Source organism: Lithobates pipiens, unplaced genomic scaffold, assembly GCF_037356315.1.
Source record: "Lithobates pipiens isolate NorthernLeopardFrog02 unplaced genomic scaffold, aLitPip1_a1.2 Scaffold_27, whole genome shotgun sequence".
Lineage (NCBI taxonomy): Eukaryota > Metazoa > Chordata > Amphibia > Anura > Ranidae > Lithobates > Lithobates pipiens.
In genome coordinates, this window is record NW_027507788.1 from 124,589,262 (window position 1) to 124,609,174 (window position 19,913).

At 46.3% G+C, this 19,913-nt stretch overlaps 1 protein-coding gene across 1 annotated transcript in view; it reads right to left on the reverse strand.

Annotated features, from left to right (window-relative positions):
* ODAD1 (outer dynein arm docking complex subunit 1) overlaps positions 1–19,913 on the reverse strand; it is a 254,860-nt gene that overhangs the window by 167,957 nt on the left and 66,990 nt on the right. The window contains exons 6-7 of the mRNA XM_077457426.1: positions 19,355–19,468; positions 19,109–19,176 (exon numbers count right to left, since the gene is read on the reverse strand). Of these exons, the coding sequence (XP_077313552.1) occupies positions 19,109–19,176; positions 19,355–19,468 (182 nt within the window). The remainder of the gene's footprint in view (positions 1–19,108; positions 19,177–19,354; positions 19,469–19,913) is intronic.

Sequence of the window (19,913 nt, forward strand, 5' to 3'; positions counted from 1 at the left end):
TTTGCATTACTTTCATGCCAATAGCTGCATTAAAGAGCATCCCTTGTTGTGTGTTTTCTCAGTAGCGGTGCATCGCTTTCAGCGCATCACTTGTCTACCATTTTGTTTACTATACATCTTATGTCAATTGTGGTGCTAGCAGCTTTTCTTATAGGCTATACTCAGGGCCGCTGATAGAAATCATGGGGCCCCGTACAGCCTATCTGACGGGGCCCTCTTTCAGCTCCACCCTGGCCCCGCCCCTGGTCCCTCCTTTAGCCCCACCCCTGGCCCCACCCATTGCCCCTCCCCAGACCCCGCCTTGAAACAAAGTGTGGGTTTGTCTACAAGTGATATTTGTTTTTCTCCAGTCAGTTATAGGTTTGATTATCCAAAAGAAATACTGTTTTCAGATGAGAACATACCTCTTTAATATCTATATGTAATACAAACCATTAATGAATAAATAAAATGGTATTTTGGAGAGTATTGGCAGGGTAAGTATTGCAGAGTATTGGCAGGGTAAGTATTGCAGAGTATTGCCAGGGTATTGGCGGGGTATGTATTGCAGAGTATTGGCGGGGTATGTATTGCAGAGTATTGGCAGGGTAAGTATTGCAGAGTATTGCCAGGGTATTGGCGGGGTATGTATTGCAGAGTATTGGCAGGGTATGTATTGCAGAGTATTGGCGGGGTAAGTATTGCAGAGTATTGGCGGGGTAAGTATTGCAGAGTATTGGCAGGGTAAGTATTGCAGAGTATTGGCAGGGTAAGTATTGCAGAGTATTGGCAGGGTAAGTATTGCAGAGTATTGCCAGGGTATTGGCGGGGTATGTATTGCAGAGTATTGGCGGGGTATGTATTGCAGAGTATTGGCAGGGTAAGTATTGCAGAGTATTGCCAGGGTATTGGCGGGGTATTGGCGGGGTATGTATTGCAGAGTATTGGCGGGGTATGTATTGCAGAGTATTGGCGGGGTAAGTATTGCAGAGTATTGGCGGGGTATGTATTGCAGAGTATTGGCAGGGTAAGTATTGCAGAGTATTGGCAGGGTAAGTTTTGCAGGGTATTGGCAGAGTAAGTATTGCAGAGCATTGGCAGAGTATTGGCAGGGTAAGTATTGCAGAGTATTGGCAGGGTAGGTATAAAGTATTGCAGAGTATTGGCAGAGTATGTATTGCAGAGTATTGGCAGGGTATGTATTGGCAGGGTATGTATTGCAGAGTATGTATTGCAGAGTATATATTGCAGAGTATGTATTGCAGAGTATGTATTGCAGAGTATGTATTGCAGAGTATGTATTGCAGAGTATATATTGCAGAGTATATATTGCAGAGTATATATTGCAGAGTATGTATTGCAGAGTATGTATTGCAGAGTATTTGCAGAGTAGTAGTAGATGTTGAACTTCAAGCATACACCTCACCTGTGTAATTGTTAGCTCCAGCAGGGCAGCAGAGATCACTTCCTCCCTCTTCTTGAGTGTCCACAATAGCTCGATCGCCCGGCCCCTGCACTCTCTGCTCCTCTCACTCTGCTACTTCTTCTCACGCGGAGAGAGAGAGAGAGGAATATCACTCCGCAACACCATAGGGTATGCTGGCCTGGACTTGTGCTGTGTGCGGAGCAGGAGGAGCGGGCGCAGAAGGCGTATTCTTCCGCGCCCGAAATACAACAAATAGTCCCTCCCCTGCAGCCTCATACAGCACAGACTAATCACATCTAATAAAAAAAAAAACCTTACCGAACGGGGGTGGGGTTGTGCGGACGATGATCGGTGGAGGAGAATCTTTTTTTTTTTTTTTTTTTTTTTATTTACTTTGCAGTTCAGGTTGCCCGGGCCCCCCCCTGCTGGTCAGGCCCGGTACAGCAGGGCCAGTTGTACTGGCCTATCAGCGGCCCTGGCTAAACTAGTATTAGCGCAGTATTTCCTATACAGGCATACCCCACTTTTAAGTACACAATGGGGTTTTTTACTAAAGTTGGAAAGTGCAACCAATGAGCTTCCAGGATTTATTACCAAAGCTTAATTGAACAAGCTGGGGTTAGAAGCTCATTGGTTTCTATGCAGAAGTGAGCCTGATTTTGCACTTTCCAGCTTTAGTAAATAAACCCCATTGTGTACTTAAAAGTGGGGTATGCCTGTATAGCTATAGGCATGAACCTGCCCTCACTTTGATCATCAGGGATAACATGTATTTATAAGTTCATGTGAGGTTACCAGTGTATTAAGTGATCACTTGTTTTATTATATTCTGCATGTTTCTGTAGACTGTACCACATTTATATCATCTATTGACTTTAATGTGTATATGTTTTATATCTTTTTTGTAGCACTGATGAAGGGGAATTCGTAGAGCTCTTGAAATGTGCTGGCTATCTTTTTTACAACCCTGATGAACAAAAAATTGAACTGGACTATCAATTATACATCTGGTGTCGCTTTATCCTACTATCCTTATTACTGTGCTTCCGGGGGACCTCTTCTTTAGATCCATCGGATCTTAGATTGCAGCCTCCTAACTTAGGATTTATATCAACATATCAAAATACCTACCAAAATTCTGATCCAGCTCTCTACCAATATATCTTCACTCTGAAAATCATTGATGTGCTGATCAGTGGATTTACTACTGGCAATTAGACTGCACTATGTGCAGTTGCTCTCATTTTCCCCAGAGCTTAGTAAATGTGGTAACGCTCGGCTGATTTCCATCAGTCAATCATGTGCAAGCAAACTTTTTTTTTTTTTTTTATACCTTGCACCTGATTGGGTGTTCTTTACAATGTAAAGCTTCACCACATTACATTTACTAAGGAAGATGAGTGCAACTGTACTTGCAAAGTGCACAGTCTATTTGCCTTTAGTAAATCACCCCACTGTGAGCTTTAAATTCAAACTAAAAATATAAATTTTAGAATATAGCCAGAAGCAGCCAAAGCATGGCAAAATCATATTAGGAGCAATGTACAGTAACTGTACTGAAGACTAGTGTGCATATTCCATAAGTGGTTTAGAACGCTCTTTCCTGAAGCAAAACATCTTTAACCACTTTCAGACCGGACCATTTTGCTGGTAAATGACCAGAGGTCTTTTTACACTTTGGCACTGCGCTGCTTTAACTGGTAATTGCGCGGTCATGCAATGTTGTACCCAAACAAAATTTGCGTCCTTTTCTTCCCACAAATAGAGCTTTCTTTTGATGGTATTTGATTGCCTCTGCGATTTTTATTTTTTGCGATATAAACGTAAAAAGACCGCAAATTTTGAAAAAAAATGATATTTTCTACTTTTTGTTATTAGAAAAATCCAATAAACTCAATTTTAGTCATACATTTAGGACAAAATGTATTCAGCCACATGTCTTTGGTAAAAAAAAAGTCAATAATTGTATATTTATTGGTTTGCGCAAAAGTTGTCACATCTACAAACTAAGGTACGTTTTCTGGAATTTACGCAGCTTTTAGTTTACGACTGCCTATCTCATTTCTTGAGGTGCTAAAATGACAGGGCAGTACAAAACCCCCCCAAATGACCCCATTTTGGAAAGTAGACCCCCTAAGGAAATTGATAAGAGGCATGTTGAGCCCATTGAATATTTTATTTTTTTGCCTCAAGCGATTGAATAATGACAAAAAAAAAATTTTTTTTTTTTTTTTACACAAAGTTGTCACTAAATGATATATTGCTCACACATGCTATGGGCGTATGTGAAATGACACCCCAAAATAAATTCTGCTGCTTCTCCTGAGTACGGGGATACCACATATGTGGGACTTTTTGGGAGCCTAGCCGCGTACAGGGCCCCGAAAACCAAGCACCGCCTTCAGGCTTTCTAAGGGCGTCAATTTTTGATTTCACGCCTCACTACCTATTACAGTTTTGAAGGCCATAAAATGCCAAGATGGCACAAAACCCCCACAAATGACCCCATTTTAGAAAGTAGACACCCCAAGCTATTTGCTGAGAGGCATGTTGAGTCCATGGAATATTTTATATTTTGCCACAAGTTGCGGGAAAATTACAAACTTTTTTTTTTTTTTTTTTTTTTTCACAAAGTTGTCACTAAATGATATATTGCTCATGCATGCCATGGGCATATGTGAAATGACACCCCAAAATAAATTCTGCTGCTTCTCCTGAGTACGGGGATACCACATATGTGGGACTTTTTGGGAGCCTAGCCGCGTACGGGGCCCCGAAAACCAAGCACCGCCTTCAGGCTTTCTAAGGGCGTAATTTTTTGAGTTCACTTCTCACTACCTATTACAGTTTTGAAGGCCATAAAATGCCAAGATGGCACAAAACCCCCACAAATGACCCCATTTTAGAAAGTAGACACCCCAAGCTATTTGCTGAGAGGCATGTTGAGTCCATGGAATATTTTATATTTTGCCACAAGTTGCGGGAAAATTACAAACTTTTTTTTTTTTTCACAAAGTTGTCACTAAATGATATATTGCTCACGCATGCCATGGGCATATGTGAAATGACACCCCAAAATAAATTCTGCTGCTTCTCCTGAGTACGGGGATACCACATATGTGGGACTTTTTGGGAGCCTAGCCGCGTACGGGGCCCCAAAAACCAAGCACCGCCTTCAGGCTTTCTAAGGGCGTTACAGTTTTGAAGGCCATAAAATGCCAAGATGGCACAAACCCCCCCCCCCCAAATGACCCCATTTTAGAAAGTAGACACCCCTAAATTTAGGGGTACACTAGTGAGACTAGGTAATAAATGGCGGGTGCCCTGAAACTATAAAAAAATAACTAACCAACCAGCGTCACCTGTAACAGTTATATGGTGATCACTGGTGAAAGGGTTAACTAGGGGGCAATCAGGGGGCTTTATGCGGTAGTATATGGGGGTCCCTGGCGCTATAAAAAGCTGCGGCGAACCTAAATACCTACCTGCCTAACTAGCGTCACCTGTGACACTAATACAGCGATCAGAAAAACGATCGCTTATTAGGCTGGGTTCACACTGGAGCGATGCGGGAACGCCACGAATGCGCGGCGGGTTCCCGCATCGCATGCCTCCCGGCGGCAGTTCACACTGCCCTATGCGAACTGCTGGGAGTGTCAGTGAAATGTTAATGACACCCCCAGATCAGTTCGCATATCGCAGTGCGATCTGCAAACTTGGATCGCATGGTGTGAACACCCATGCGATCCGATTCTGCTGCGGACCAAAAAAAGGGTCCCGTGCGAGTTTGCGGCGGGTGCGACACGAATTCAGCCATACTATCTGTATAGCTGAACTCGAATCGCACAGAGATCGGATGTGATTTGCACTGCAGTGCGGTGCGAATCACATCCGTTCTCATAAACCGCTGCAATGTGAACCCAGCCTTAGTGACACTGGCGACGGGGGGTGATCACGGGGTTAAACCTTTATTGGGGGGGTTAGGGGGGTACCTTAGAACTAAAGGGGGCTAACCCTAACTGCCCTAACAGTTATTAGTCACAAATGACACCTGCCGGGTGATCAGGGGGTTAAACCTTTATTAGGTAATAAATGGCGGGTGCCCTGAAACTATAAAAAAATAACTAACCAACCAGCGTCACCTGTAACAGTTATATGGTGATCACTGGTGAAAGGGTTAACTAGGGGGCAATCAGGGGGCTTTATGCGGTAGTATATGGGGGTCCCTAGCGCTATAAAAAGCTGCGGCGAACCTAAATACCTACCTGCCTAACTAGCGTCACCTGTGACACTAATACGGCGATCAGAAAAATGATCGCTTATTAGGCTGGGTTCACACTGGAGCGATGCGGAAACGCCGCGAATCCGCGGCGGGTTCCCGCATCGCATGCCTCCCGGCGGCAGTTCACACTGCCCTATGCGAACTGCTGGGAGTGTCAGTGAAATGTTACTGACACCCCCAGATCAGTTCGCATATCGCAGTGCGATCTGCAAACTCGGATCGCATGGTGTGAACACCCATGCGATCCGATTCTGCTGCGGGCCAAAAAAAGGGTCCCGTGCGAATTTGCGGCGGGTGCGGCGGGTGTGGCGGGTGCGGCGGGTGCGGCGAATGGCTGAACTCGAATCGCACAGAGATCGGATGTGATTTGCACTGCAGTGCGGTGCGAATCACATTCGTTCTCATAAACCGCTGCAATGTGAACCCAGCCTTAGTGACACTGGCGACGGGGGGTGATCACGGGGTTAAACCTTTATTGGGGGGGTTAGGGGGGTACATTAGAACTAAAGGGGGCTAACCCTAACTGCCCTAACAGTTATTACAGTCACAAATGACACCAATGCAAAAAAAAAAAAAAAAAAAAAAAAAAAATGACATTGGTGTCACTGTGACTGGGGGGCAGGGGTAATTGGGGGGGTGATCGGGGGGTAAAGGGGGGGTGTGAGTGTGCCTGGCATGTTCTACTGTGTGTGGGATGTGTTGGTGCAACTCACTGATCCGCTCTCCTCCGTGTCGGAACGAAAAATACCGACACGGAGGAGAGAATACATCACTTCCTCTCCTGTGTTTACATTACAGGAGAGGAAGTGATGTCACCGGGGATTTCCATTCGTCGGGAGCGATCGCGAGGGGGTGGCCATGAATGAATGGCCGTCCCCTCGTCCGGGATCGCTCCCGAACGAAAACCGACCGCCGCAGGCACCGGGCGGGGGCCCGATCGGGCCCCCGACCCGCGGGAGGCAAAGGACGTACATATATGTGCTTATGCCTGCCCGTGCCATTCTGATGACGTACATCGGCGTGAGGCGGTCGGCAAGTGGTTAACCTCCCTGGCGGTATGATTATTTCTGATTTTTGGTGCTGAAAGCGGTACAATTATTTTGCATGGGAATTTGGTGTTTTATATTGTAGGCCTGTGATTCTAAGTAGTGATGGACGAACTTCCGACGGGACGTTTCGCGAACGCGAAATGCGAACGGACCCAAACGTTCGCGAAACCGAACGTTCGCCGCGGGCCCCATTGACTTCAATGGGAGGCGAACTTTGCAAACCTTCATGTCGAATTTGCGGCCACGTGGTAATTATTAGGGGGTAAAACGTAGTCCCACCATCTGGACAATGACATAATACATGTATGAGGTGAATTTGGGATCGATAACTACAAGCATTTTTATTTTATTTGGGAAATTGTTCTAACAATTCAGGACTATGGAGCTAATGAAGGCAATGGAGGAGAGGGAAGGTCAGGGACCAGGGTAGGCAAAGAAGAGGGTGCAGGAGATGATCACCAGCAGCGTGACATACCGGAATGACACATGCACCGTGATAGAGGCATCTGACAGCAGCACCGTAATACAGAGCACTGACAGCAGCACCGTGACATACAGCGCTGACAGCAGCACCGTGACATACAGCGCTGACAGCAGCACCGTGACATACAGCGCTGACAGCAGCACCGTGACATACAGCGCTGACAGCAGCACCGTGACATACAGCGCTGACAGCAGCACCGTGACATACAGCGCTGACAGCAGCACCGTGACATACAGCGCTGACAGCAGCACCGTGACATACAGCGCTGACAGCAGCACCGTGACATACAGCGCTGACAGCAGCACCGTGACATACAGCGCTGACAGCAGCACCGTGACATACAGCGCTGACAGCAGCACCGTGACATACAGCGCTGACAGCAGCACCGTGACATACAGCACTGACAGCAGCACCGTAAGCAGCCCCAGGAGGAAGTCAGCACAGCACAGGGATGGTGTGATCCCCTCATAATAAGAACCCCCAGGAGGAAGTCAGCACAGCACAGGGATAGTGTGATCCCTTCATAATAAGAACCCCCAGGAGGAAGTCAGCACAGCACAGGGATATCATAAGCAGCCCCAGTAGAAATATGACACCGCTCAACCTCTTCAAAGAGGAGGGTAGGGGCATATAGTACGGTGTGCTTTTTTGGGTCAAGGAAGTGAGCCAAATGAATTAAGAAGGTCTGTGTGCTTGATTAAAAAAATAGTTTATAGACATATACATGGTCTACTGGTCACATGTGTTGAATTCCTCCGAGATCCATGCCTCATTCATTTTTAGAAATGTGAGGTAGTTAACACTGTGGTGAGCTAGGCGAGTACGCTTATCGGTCACAATCCCCCCTGCTGCGCTGAACGTCCTTTCGGACAGGACACTGGATGAGGGGCAAGCCAACAGTTCGATTGCAAATTGGGCAAGCTCTGGCCAGAGGTCAAGCCTGCCCACCCAGTAGTCTAGGGGTTCATCACTCCTCAGAGCGTCCACATCGGCCGTTAACCCAATGTAGTCGGACACCTGACGGTCTAGGCGTTCCCTGATGCTGGATCCGGATGACACCTGTCGATGGGTCGGCTGAAAGAATGACCTCATATCCGAAGTCACCAACACATCTTCAAACCGGCCTCTTCTTGCAGGCGCTGTTGGATTGGTACCCGCAAATCCTTCTCTGGGAGTGGGAATTGCTCCTCTGCCAGCGCACGCAAAAGCAGAATGCAGCATTTCTCGAAGCAAGGCCTGGAAGTGCTGCATTCTGACAGCCCTCTGCGACGGCGGTAACATTTCCGCCATTTTGTGTTTGTACCGGGGGTCTAAGTACGTTGCCACCCAGTACTGGTCCTTGACCCTCATGCTTTTTATACGGGGGTCCCTATTAAAACACTGGAGCATGAAGGCCCCCATTTGCACTAAAGTGGAAGCGGTGTGGTGGCCTGGCTCCTGCTCATCATCCAGGATAATGTCGTCCTCTTCATTCTCCTCTCCCCATCCTCGCACAACAGGGATCCCAGAAAGGTTTAAAGCATGCTCTTCTTGCTCCTGCTCATCCGCCCCGGCACCATCCTCCTCTGACTCCTCATCAGACTCCTGTTGTTGACTTGTCTCAGATAGAGTAGCCCCCCCTGGGAATTCATCCAGCATTGCGACTTCCTCATCTTCCCGCTCCTGCTCCTCCACAGCCTGATCAATGACACGACGCAATGCACGCTCCAGAAAGAAGGCATAAGGTACCATGTCACTGATGGCGCCATGGCTGCGACTGACCAGTTTGGTGATCTCCTCAAATGGCCGCAGAAGTCTGCATGTGTCGCGCATGAGCAGCCACTGGCGCGGTGAAAAAAAACCCAGCTCCCCAGAACCGTTTCTTTCGCAGAGTTCATACAGGTAGACGTTAACTGCACGTTTCTGCTGGAGCAGCCTATCAAGCATATAGAAGGTTGAGTTCCATCGCGTCGGGCAATCGCAAATAAGACGTCTGACCGGCAGATGGTGTCGCCGCTGAATGTCAGCAAGGCGAGCCATGGCCGTGTAAGATCTTCTGAAATGGGCCGAGATTTTCCTTGCCTGCCGCAAGATGTCCTGGACCCCAGGGTATTTGACAAGGAATCGCTGCACGACCAAGTTTAAGACGTGTGCCATGCACGGCACGTGCGTGATTTTGCCCTGTTTCAATGCGCTAAGCAGATTGGCACCGTTGTCACACACCACTTTACCAACTGTCAAATTGAGCGGTGTTAGCCACTCATCTGCCTGTGAACGCAAAGCTGAAAGGAGTGCCGGGCCAGTGTGGCTCTTTGCTTCCAGGCACAACAGACGCAGCACGGCATGGCAACGTCTCACCTGGCATGTGGAATAGGTTCTGGGGAGCTTGGGCGGTGCAGTGGAAGAGACGCTAGCAGCGGAAAAGGAGGAGGCAGCTGAGGAGGAGAGGGAGGAGGATGGAGTAGGAGGAGGAGAAGAAGAGTCAGGCCTGCATGCAATCCGTGGCGGTAAAACCAAATCTACACGGGTGCCACGGGTTACATGCTTGACGGCCGTCAGAAGGTTCACCCAGTGGGCAGTAAAACTGATATACCTTCCCTGCCCGTGTTTGCTAGACCACGTGTCTGTGGTCAGATGTATCTTGGCACCGACACTGTGTGCCAGAGATACATTCACTTGCCGCTGAACATGGCCATATAGCTCTGGGATGCCCTTCTCTGAGAAATACTTCCTTCCTGGGACCTTCCATTGTGGTGTTCCAATGGCCACAAATTTGCGAAAGGCCTCCGAGTCCACCAGTTTATATGGCAGTAGTTGGCGGGCTATGAGTTCTGACAAGCCAGCCGCCAACCGTTGGGCAAGAGGGTTATCCGGCATCATCATTTTTTTACGCTCAAACATTAGGCCCACGGAAGCCTGCCTTTTTGCAGAAAAATGTGAGCTTGGCGTGATGGAAGGTGGAGTGGAGGACAATTGTGAGGAGAGAGGAGAAGGAGAAGTAGAAGACGAGGCTGGACGGTGAGAGCCTGCAGTGTGGCTTTGTGTGTTCCGTTGCTCCCACTGGGCTCGGTGATGGCTGCTCATGTGCCTTCTTAAGGCGGTCGTCCCTAGGTGAGTATTGGGCTTACCGCGACTAACGCGTTGACTGCAAAGATTGCAGATGGCAACGCTATTGTCAGCAGCGGACACGTTAAAAAAAGCCCACACTGCGGAGCCATGTGCCGGTGTCCTGGGAGCGCCAGATGTGACCGTACATGGTCGATGACTCGCTCCTGATACATTTGCAGTCTGCTTTGTCCCTGCTGTGCAATGTAAGTCATTGCTGCTTCTCCTCCCTATCTGCTGGTCCATATCTCCCTCTGAACTCCCCTCCTCTTCCTCTCTTGTGGGCACCCACGTGACATCACTAGACACGTCATCATCAACGTCACCTTCCCCACCGCTATAAGTAGAGATCTCGGAGTAGGCAGCAACACCGGGGACCAACCTCCTCCTTGGGCTGATCTGGGTACTGGCGTCAGACTGCTGAGTAGCGCTTGTTGCTACCTCCTCTTCCTGATCCAATACCAAGAGTGGCTGCGCATCAGAAATGTCCTCTTGATATGGATCGGAAAATAATTCCAGTGACTCAAGCGGAAGGTATGTGGTGGTGGTGGTGGTGGTCGTGTTGTTGGTGGTAGTGTCTTTGGGGGTGCACATAGCAGAGAGTGAAGAAGAGGGTGCAGATCGAGAGGATGAGGAGGGTGCAGAAGAGTAAGGCTGAGCGAGCCACTCAACCAAGTCTGGTGCATCCTTTAAAGTAATTGAACGCACCTTCTGCAACTTCCCACTTTGGCTCAAGCCTGTTGCTCCTGCCCTACCCCTACCACCCCTGCGGAAGGGCCTGCCTCTTCCTCTGCATGTCATTTTTTAAATGACCCTGTGACAAAACTCTTAGTCCCTATACCGCTGAAGGACTGCTGCAGTATAGGTGAGCGGTCAGCAGTGGTGCACGTCAACCCTATCTATTGTGGACCGATAGCGGTCCTTACAGAACAGCAGACTGTACCGCACTCAAGCCTATGTACCGTAGCACCCTATACCAAGTTACCAGTCCTTATAAGAACTTTTGTGGACCAAGCAGGTTGTGTATTAGTGTTTAGCAGACTGTACGTCAGTCCCTATACCGCTGAAGGACTGCTGCAGTATAGGGCAGCGGTCAGCAGTGGTGCACGTCAACCCTATCTATTGTGGACCGATAGCGGTCCTTACAGAACAGCAGACTGTACCGCACTCAAGCCTATGTACCGTAGCACCCTATACCAAGTTACCAGTCCTTATAAGAACTTTTGTGGAACAAGCAGGTTGTGTGTTAGTGATTAGCAGACTGTACGTCAGTCCCTATACCGCTGAAGGACTGCTGCAGTATAGGTGAGCGGTCAGCAGTGGTGCACGTCAACCCTATCTATTGTGGACCGATAGCGGTCCTTACAGAACAGCAGACTGTACCGCACTCAAGCCTATGTACCGTAGCACCCTATACCAAGTTACCAGTCCTTATAAGAACTTTTGTGGAACAAGCAGGTTGTGTGTTAGTGATTAGCAGACTGTACGTCAGTCCCTATACCGCTGAAGGACTGCTGCAGTATAGGTGAGCGGTCAGCAGTGGTGCACGTCAACCCTATCTATTGTGGACCGATAGCGGTCCTTACAGAACAGCAGACTGTACCGCACTCAAGCCTATGTACCGTAGCACCCTATACCAAGTTACCAGTCCTTATAAGAACTTTTGTGGACCAAGCAGGTTGTGTATTAGTGTTTAGCAGACTGTACGTCAGTCCCTATACCGCTGAAGGACTGCTGCAGTATAGGGCAGCGGTCAGCAGTGGTGCACGTCAACCCTATCTATTGTGGACCGATAGCGGTCCTTACAGAACAGCAGACTGTACCGCACTCAAGCCTATGTACCGTAGCACCCTATACCAAGTTACCAGTCCTTATAAGAACTTTTGTGGAACAAGCAGGTTGTGTGTTAGTGATTAGCAGACTGTACGTCAGTCCCTATACCGCTGAAGGACTGCTGCAGTATAGGTGAGCGGTCAGCAGTGGTGCACGTCAACCCTATCTATTGTGGACCGATAGCGGTCCTTACAGAACAGCAGACTGTACCGCACTCAAGCCTATGTACCGTAGCACCCTATACCAAGTTACCAGTCCTTATAAGAACTTTTGTGGACCAAGCAGGTTGTGTATTAGTGTTTAGCAGACTGTACGTCAGTCCCTATACCGCTGAAGGACTGCTGCAGTATAGGGCAGCGGTCAGCAGTGGTGCACGTCAACCCTATCTATTGTGGACCGATAGCGGTCCTTACAGAACAGCAGACTGTACCGCACTCAAGCCTATGTACCGTAGCACCCTATACCAAGTTACCAGTCCTTATAAGAACTTTTGTGGAACAAGCAGGTTGTGTGTTAGTGATTAGCAGACTGTACGTCAGTCCCTATACCGCTGAAGGACTGCTGCAGTATAGGTGAGCGGTCAGCAGTGGTGCACGTCAACCCTATCTATTGTGGACCGATAGCGGTCCTTACAGAACAGCAGACTGTACCGCACTCAAGCCTATGTACCGTAGCACCCTATACCAAGTTACCAGTCCTTATAAGAACTTTTGTGGAACAAGCAGGTTGTGTGTTAGTGATTAGCAGACTGTACGTCAGTCCCTATACCGCTGAAGGACTGCTGCAGTATAGGTGAGCGGTCAGCAGTGGTGCACGTCAACCCTATCTATTGTGGACCGATAGCGGTCCTTACAGAACAGCAGACTGTACCGCACTCAAGCCTATGTACCGTAGCACCCTATACCAAGTTACCAGTCCTTATAAGAACTTTTGTGGACCAAGCAGGTTGTGTATTAGTGTTTAGCAGACTGTACGTCAGTCCCTATACCGCTGAAGGACTGCTGCAGTATAGGGCAGCGGTCAGCAGTGGTGCACGTCAACCCTATCTATTGTGGACCGATAGCGGTCCTTACAGAACAGCAGACTGTACCGCACTCAAGCCTATGTACCGTAGCACCCTATACCAAGTTACCAGTCCTTATAAGAACTTTTGTGGAACAAGCAGGTTGTGTGTTAGTGATTAGCAGACTGTACGTCAGTCCCTATACCGCTGAAGGACTGCTGCAGTATAGGTGAGCGGTCAGCAGTGGTGCACGTCAACCCTATCTATTGTGGACCGATAGCGGTCCTTACAGAACAGCAGACTGTACCGCACTCAAGCCTATGTACCGTAGCACCCTATACCAAGTTACCAGTCCTTATAAGAACTTTTGTGGACCAAGCAGGTTGTGTATTAGTGTTTAGCAGACTGTACGTCAGTCCCTATACCGCTGAAGGACTGCTGCAGTATAGGGCAGCGGTCAGCAGTGGTGCACGTCAACCCTATCTATTGTGGACCGATAGCGGTCCTTACAGAACAGCAGACTGTACCGCACTCAAGCCTATGTACCGTAGCACCCTATACCAAGTTACCAGTCCTTATAAGAACTTTTGTGGACCAAGCAGGTTGTGTATTAGTGTTTAGCAGACTGTACGTCAGTCCCTATACCGCTGAAGGACTGCTGCAGTATAGGGCAGCGGTCAGCAGTGGTGCACGTCAACCCTATCTATTGTGGACCGATAGCGGTCCTTACAGAACAGCAGACTGTACCGCACTCAAGCCTATGTACCGTAGCACCCTATACCAAGTTACCAGTCCTTATAAGAACTTTTGTGGAACAAGCAGGTTGTGTGTTAGTGATTAGCAGACTGTACGTCAGTCCCTATACCGCTGAAGGACTGCTGCAGTATAGGTGAGCGGTCAGCAGTGGTGCACGTCAACCCTATCTATTGTGGACCGATAGCGGTCCTTACAGAACAGCAGACTGTACCGCACTCAAGCCTATGTACCGTAGCACCCTATACCAAGTTACCAGTCCTTATAAGAACTTTTGTGGAACAAGTGAGTTGTGAATGTTTAGCAGACTGCAGCAGAAGGGCAGCAGTCAAGTATAATATCCTTTCTATATTTGGAAGAAAGAATATTATACATGTACAAGCCTATTACTGTACCACTGATACCAGTCCTGAAAAGAACCTTTGTGGAACTAATAATAACAGCAAGTCTTTAAAATTACCCTCACTGCCTGACAACACTGCTTCCTTCCTGTCCCTATACAAATTGGCAAAAAAAGAGAACGATTAGTGGTTACTGGAACAGCTCTTTTGTGGACCTTGATAGTAACAGCTAATGATGATGATGATGATGATGATGATGAAAGACTAATCTGGCTGTCCCTGTAGCATACACCGTCCTTTCCCTTTCTCTAAACTAACAAAAGACACTCAGGCTGCTGCAAGAATCAGCAGCACAGCAAACCTATCAACACCTAACACCTATACCAGTCCTGAAAAGAACTTTTGTGTACCAAATAGCTAGTGGTTTATCTCTCCCTACTCCACACAGGAACCTGTCCCTATCTTAACAGAAGAAAGAATGTAAAATGGCCACCGGATCGGGTGTATTTATAGGTTAGGGGGAATGTACAAGTGTCCATGTGCTGTCATGTCTCAATTGGCTGTCCTGTATCACATGATAAACGTGTCACCAAAGGTTAAAGTTCTTGTATACATTAAACACGTAAGTCCGCCGCGGCGAACGACGGAAAAAGGCGTTCGAACGTGCGGACCGCGAATGTCGGAAATTCGCCGCGAAACGACCGCCGGGCGAACCGTTCGGCCATCACTAATTCTAAGCAATAACTCACTTAAATCTTTCCAAACCAGAGTCTAGCAGACATTCCGGGTATGATAAAGTTTGAAAAACAAAATCATAAATTATAATATAATAAATAACTATAAATAATTATACCAAATAATAATATAATAATAATAAAAATTATTCAATAATGTAATCAAATCAAAAACACTGAAATTTGCTCAGTTGCAGAATTGTGGCTGTCATTACTTTCAGTATTTGATGACGGATCTCCCCACAAATTACTATCACTCAATTCTGCGAGTGATTCTAATTTATTATCGCTGTTTTCTAGCTGGTCTAAAACCACTTTTGATGAAAAGGGACGGTTTTGGTTGCTATGGACAATCTCCAGTTTCCAGGCAGAAAGAACAGTTTCTATAATTAAAACTGCATACAGGGCACTGGACAAACCACAAGGGACAAAAGGGAGGTGAAATAATGACATACAGTAATGTAATCTGTAAGATTACAGTGTACTGTATGTATATTGTGTGTTTCACTTTTTGAATTTGGCGCCGTTCTCCGTCCCCGTGCGTCGCAACGCTCACAGGGAACGGAGCTCGACTCCATGATGAATCGAGTGGAGGACTGTGGGGAGAGATCGCAGGATCCAGGGGACAAGGTAAGCAAGCTCTTCCTGGATCTTGTGATGCGATCCCGAGCGTTCACCGCATTTGGTTCTGAAAATCCACCCCGAGCCAGACTCGGGAATACTGCCAGGGAGGTTAATAACAAAGTCCTAGTAACTGCAATGTGTAGTTATCAACCCATCAGACATTTTTTGGTATAGATTAGCTAAACTGGACAATACTATAATCTAATTATTTGCACTTCATTGTTCTTTGTGCAAAAAATACAAAATCTTGGTTTTGCACATTAGGATTGATCTACTAAGACCAAACAGTGCAAAATCTGGTGAAACTCTGCATATAAACCAATCAGCTTCCAGGTTTTATTGTCAAAGATTAATTGAACAAGATGAAGTTAATGAAGCTGATAAGCTACCATGCACAGCTGTACCAAATTTTGCACCCCCTTAGTTGTAAATCAACCCCATTATGTTGCTCCATTAGAAATTGGGTTTACAGTTTTCTGCAGCTTGGAACTGCACGCACTCTTGTATTATTATTATTATACATGATTTATATAGCACCAACAGTTTACGCAGCGCTTTACAATTTAAAAGGGGGGACAACACAATTACAAGAGCGTCCTCAAGAGAATAGGTAGATCTTTTTGAATGACAGTTTATTAGTGCTGAATGCAGCCCTAAAGCATCTAAAGCTATTTTGGGTTGAAAGCAGAATCAATAAGTATTGACACTTGTCCCCACCAGAAATGTCTTTCAAGACTGCTCAGGTGGCTTTGAGAGCTAAAGAGATTTCCAATAAGTATGGACCTTCAGGATGCCTAATCTGTATTCAGCAGAGACCACTCTAAAAACAACCAGTTTAAGAAGCTGTTCATTGCATGGCCACTATTTTTGAGTGCTAATCAAGCATTTGCTTGTGAATGTAAAATAGAAGTAAATGTATTAAATCTGTATATATTTCTGGATCAATTCCTAGATAAATTTAGGTTTCTGGTCTACCCAAAATATATCAATAAAATATTAATCAACTGCAGAAGCTAAAGTATACCAATCAAGAGAATGAAATGGAAGTGACATTGCTGACCTCTCCTAATAAAAATGCCAATTGCCTCACTGTTATGCCGATCTTCTGGCTTCCATAATTTGAGTCATATCTCAGAATAAGTGTGCAACTAAGGACTTATTGTCTTTCATTGACTGTCCATATCTGCCTACTTGTCCAAGGTCAGTAATTTAGAAAGCTCTCAAATGATCAGCACAGGAGCCTGACAACTCATAGTTTCAGAAAGAGACCCACAGTGGCAGCCCTCGTAGTTCTTTTTACTTGGTAAAAAGTTCACATTCTGGAGAACTAAATATCTCATTAATGCACTAGAAAAATTATAAAAATACCATATGGTTGGTATGGACACATTTTGTTTTCACCCACCAAGGCCCATATGGACACCAGCCACCAATGTCTCATAAAGATCCTGAAACAGTATGAAGGATATACTGAAGGCGTTGAGAGTGTTCACATTGTGTGAATGTTTACTTCAATTATGCAACCATGTGAAAAGCAAATTACTGTTTACTTAGAATACCCAATCATGTGTAGAATAAATAAGTAAATGGAAATTTGCATGTTACATATTTGGATAACTGAATTGAAGTTTCTCAACTTCTATATAAATCTCAATGATCAGTCTCAGTCTTTCATCACTGGGACCCAGATATAGTCACTTGTCATAAGGTCCTGAGACAATCACTCATCATTGGGACCCTGAGTTTTATCCTAATGTACAGGGCTGGATTAACGTAGGGGCTATTGGAGCTGCAGCTCCAGGCCCCTACCTTAATATAGGCCCAGCCACCCAAAAAGGACATGGAAAGCAATGGGCCAATGGGAAGAGATCTCCCCTGACGGGCCCTGCATTCCACATGAACCGCCTGGGCAGGGTGGTGGGACTGATAATGGGCACTGCATGAGCAGTCCTAACAGAAGCCTGGGGCACGCCGATGCAGGGCTCTTACAGAAGTCTGGGGCTTCCATAGTGTTAGGCCTGCGCAGCTGCACTCTTTCAGCTCAGAGTGCACGCCAATGCATGGCCCTTACAGAAACTTGGCAAATCAAATGCCAGGCTTCCCTAGCGTTATGCCTGTGCGGCGGCGCACTTTTGAGTTTGGGTGCATGCCAGCACAGGCTCTTGGAAAGCAGAAGGGTGCCCAGTAAAAGGCCCACCAAAATCCTCAGCACCAAGCACAGGATGCTCTTAATCCGGCCCTGCTAATGTAGTAAGACTTTAAATAATCTCCATGGTTCTGTGAGTGTACATTGGGAATGAACTACAGATTATATCCTGAGTTGATTGTTAACCTGTGTGTAAGAGGGTGTTGCTGTGTGATAGCTGTCAATGTCACACTGAACAAGGATATTGCTTGACCGAGTGACAACATTAAGAGTGAATTGGTGATCCGCAGATCACCCACTAATTTCCTGATTAGTGCCAGAGGTATACACATCAATTGCTGCTTACTTTTGGTGCTATGGGAACCTTACAGAGGAATGACTTGTCCTCTATACTGGGCTCCCAGTGGCCATCTAGTGAAGGAGTTAGTGCCAGCCAAGGGGACCTGTTTAAAGCAGAGCTCCACCCAAAAGGGGAAGCTCCACTTGTTTACCTCCCCCCCCCCTCTGCTGCCACATTTGGCACCTTTCAGGGGGGACTGGGTATCTGGTTTTGACAGGTACCTGCTCCCACTTACAGATGAGCTCTCCACAGCGAACTCGGTTGGACATTTATCCCCCCCTCCTCCTTCCCCCACCGCTCGGCCATTCATAAAGTGTAGCCTACCTCACACATGTGCAGTAGGGAACAAGCTGTGAAGTCTCCCTTAGCCGAGATGGCAGCGACAGCACCCGAGAGCCGATTGAAAAATTGGCTCAGGCGAAGACACTGCTGGATTCGTGGACAGGTAAGTGTCCTAATATTAGTCAGCAGCTACAGTATTATTATTTTTCTGACGGAGCCTGGAGCTCTGCTTTAAGGAGCACTCCTTGAGCACACTACCCCCTGTAAGTTCATACTGACTGCTTTGTTACAGAAATGTAAGCTTCTTTATTGCATGTATGAACAACGGGATTATTACCACATTGCTGTACAATTCACAATGAATTACAAAAAACAGAACATGTCCAGAAGACAATGGGGTTGATTTACTAAAACCAGAGAGTGCAAAATCTGGTGCAGCTCTGGATAGAAATCAGCTTCCAGGTTTTTTTTTTTTTGTCAAAGCTTAATTGGGCAATCCTCAACTTTAGTAAATCAACCCCATTGTCTCATCTGACCCCTTTAAATCACTGCCACCCAGTTCCCCACCCACATGTGTTTGATGGTTGCTTATACATTGCACTGGCTTAAACCATCAGGAGATGGGCTTATGCCTGAGTGTACAAACACTCACCCATATAAGATGTTCACCGCTAATGGGCTTATCTAATTCTGACCTATATGGCCTATGTCTAAACATAATAAAAAAAAAATTCTTGTTACAGCAAACCTGGCATCAAAAGCAGCAGACGACTCCTCAATTGTTGTGGCAATTTCTTTTCTTGTTTGAAGCAATTCCTGAAAAAAAAAATACAAATCAGAAATATAAAATTGTAATATATAATACTATTTTAATATACTTTCTTTGTCTTTTCTAATACTGTCAATAAATCATAAGAGAGAATGACAGTTCTGCAAGGCCAGAAAATTGTTTTTTGTATAGAGTAAAGGTTCTAATTGTTATCCTATTTCTCACCTTTTCAAGCTTTTTATAGAGTTGATCAAAGCGAGAGCGCTCGATTCTCAAGATGTCAATCTCTTCCCTCATCTTGGCATTTTTTGCCAGCTGAAGATTGAATTTGGTCAGAGCCTAAAAATCACATCAGGAATGGAGAAAAATGTTAGCAGGTTTTGCATGAATGGCCAACACAATCACAACACAAAAATCCTGGCAGACTAGCTGGGCACCATAAAGAACATTGCAGTGTTAATAGAGAAAAAGTGCCACTGACCTTCAGATAACTTGTAGGATAGTTTTGTTTCCCTATCTAAAACGCTATTAGAGTTTTAGGGTCATAAACACTAGATGGTGGTCTTCCTCCAAATGATCACTCTCATGCACAACCATGCCTGTAACCTACTAACTGAACTGTTCAATGAGGATAGAATTAACATGACCAGTCTAATTTCCAAGTAAATACTAATTAGTAATCTTTGGAGGTTGGCCATGGCCTGTGACCATCTCCTGAGGTCTTCTGAGCCCTCTAAACAGCACAATAGTAATATTATACTGAGATCACTGGTATAGGACATCA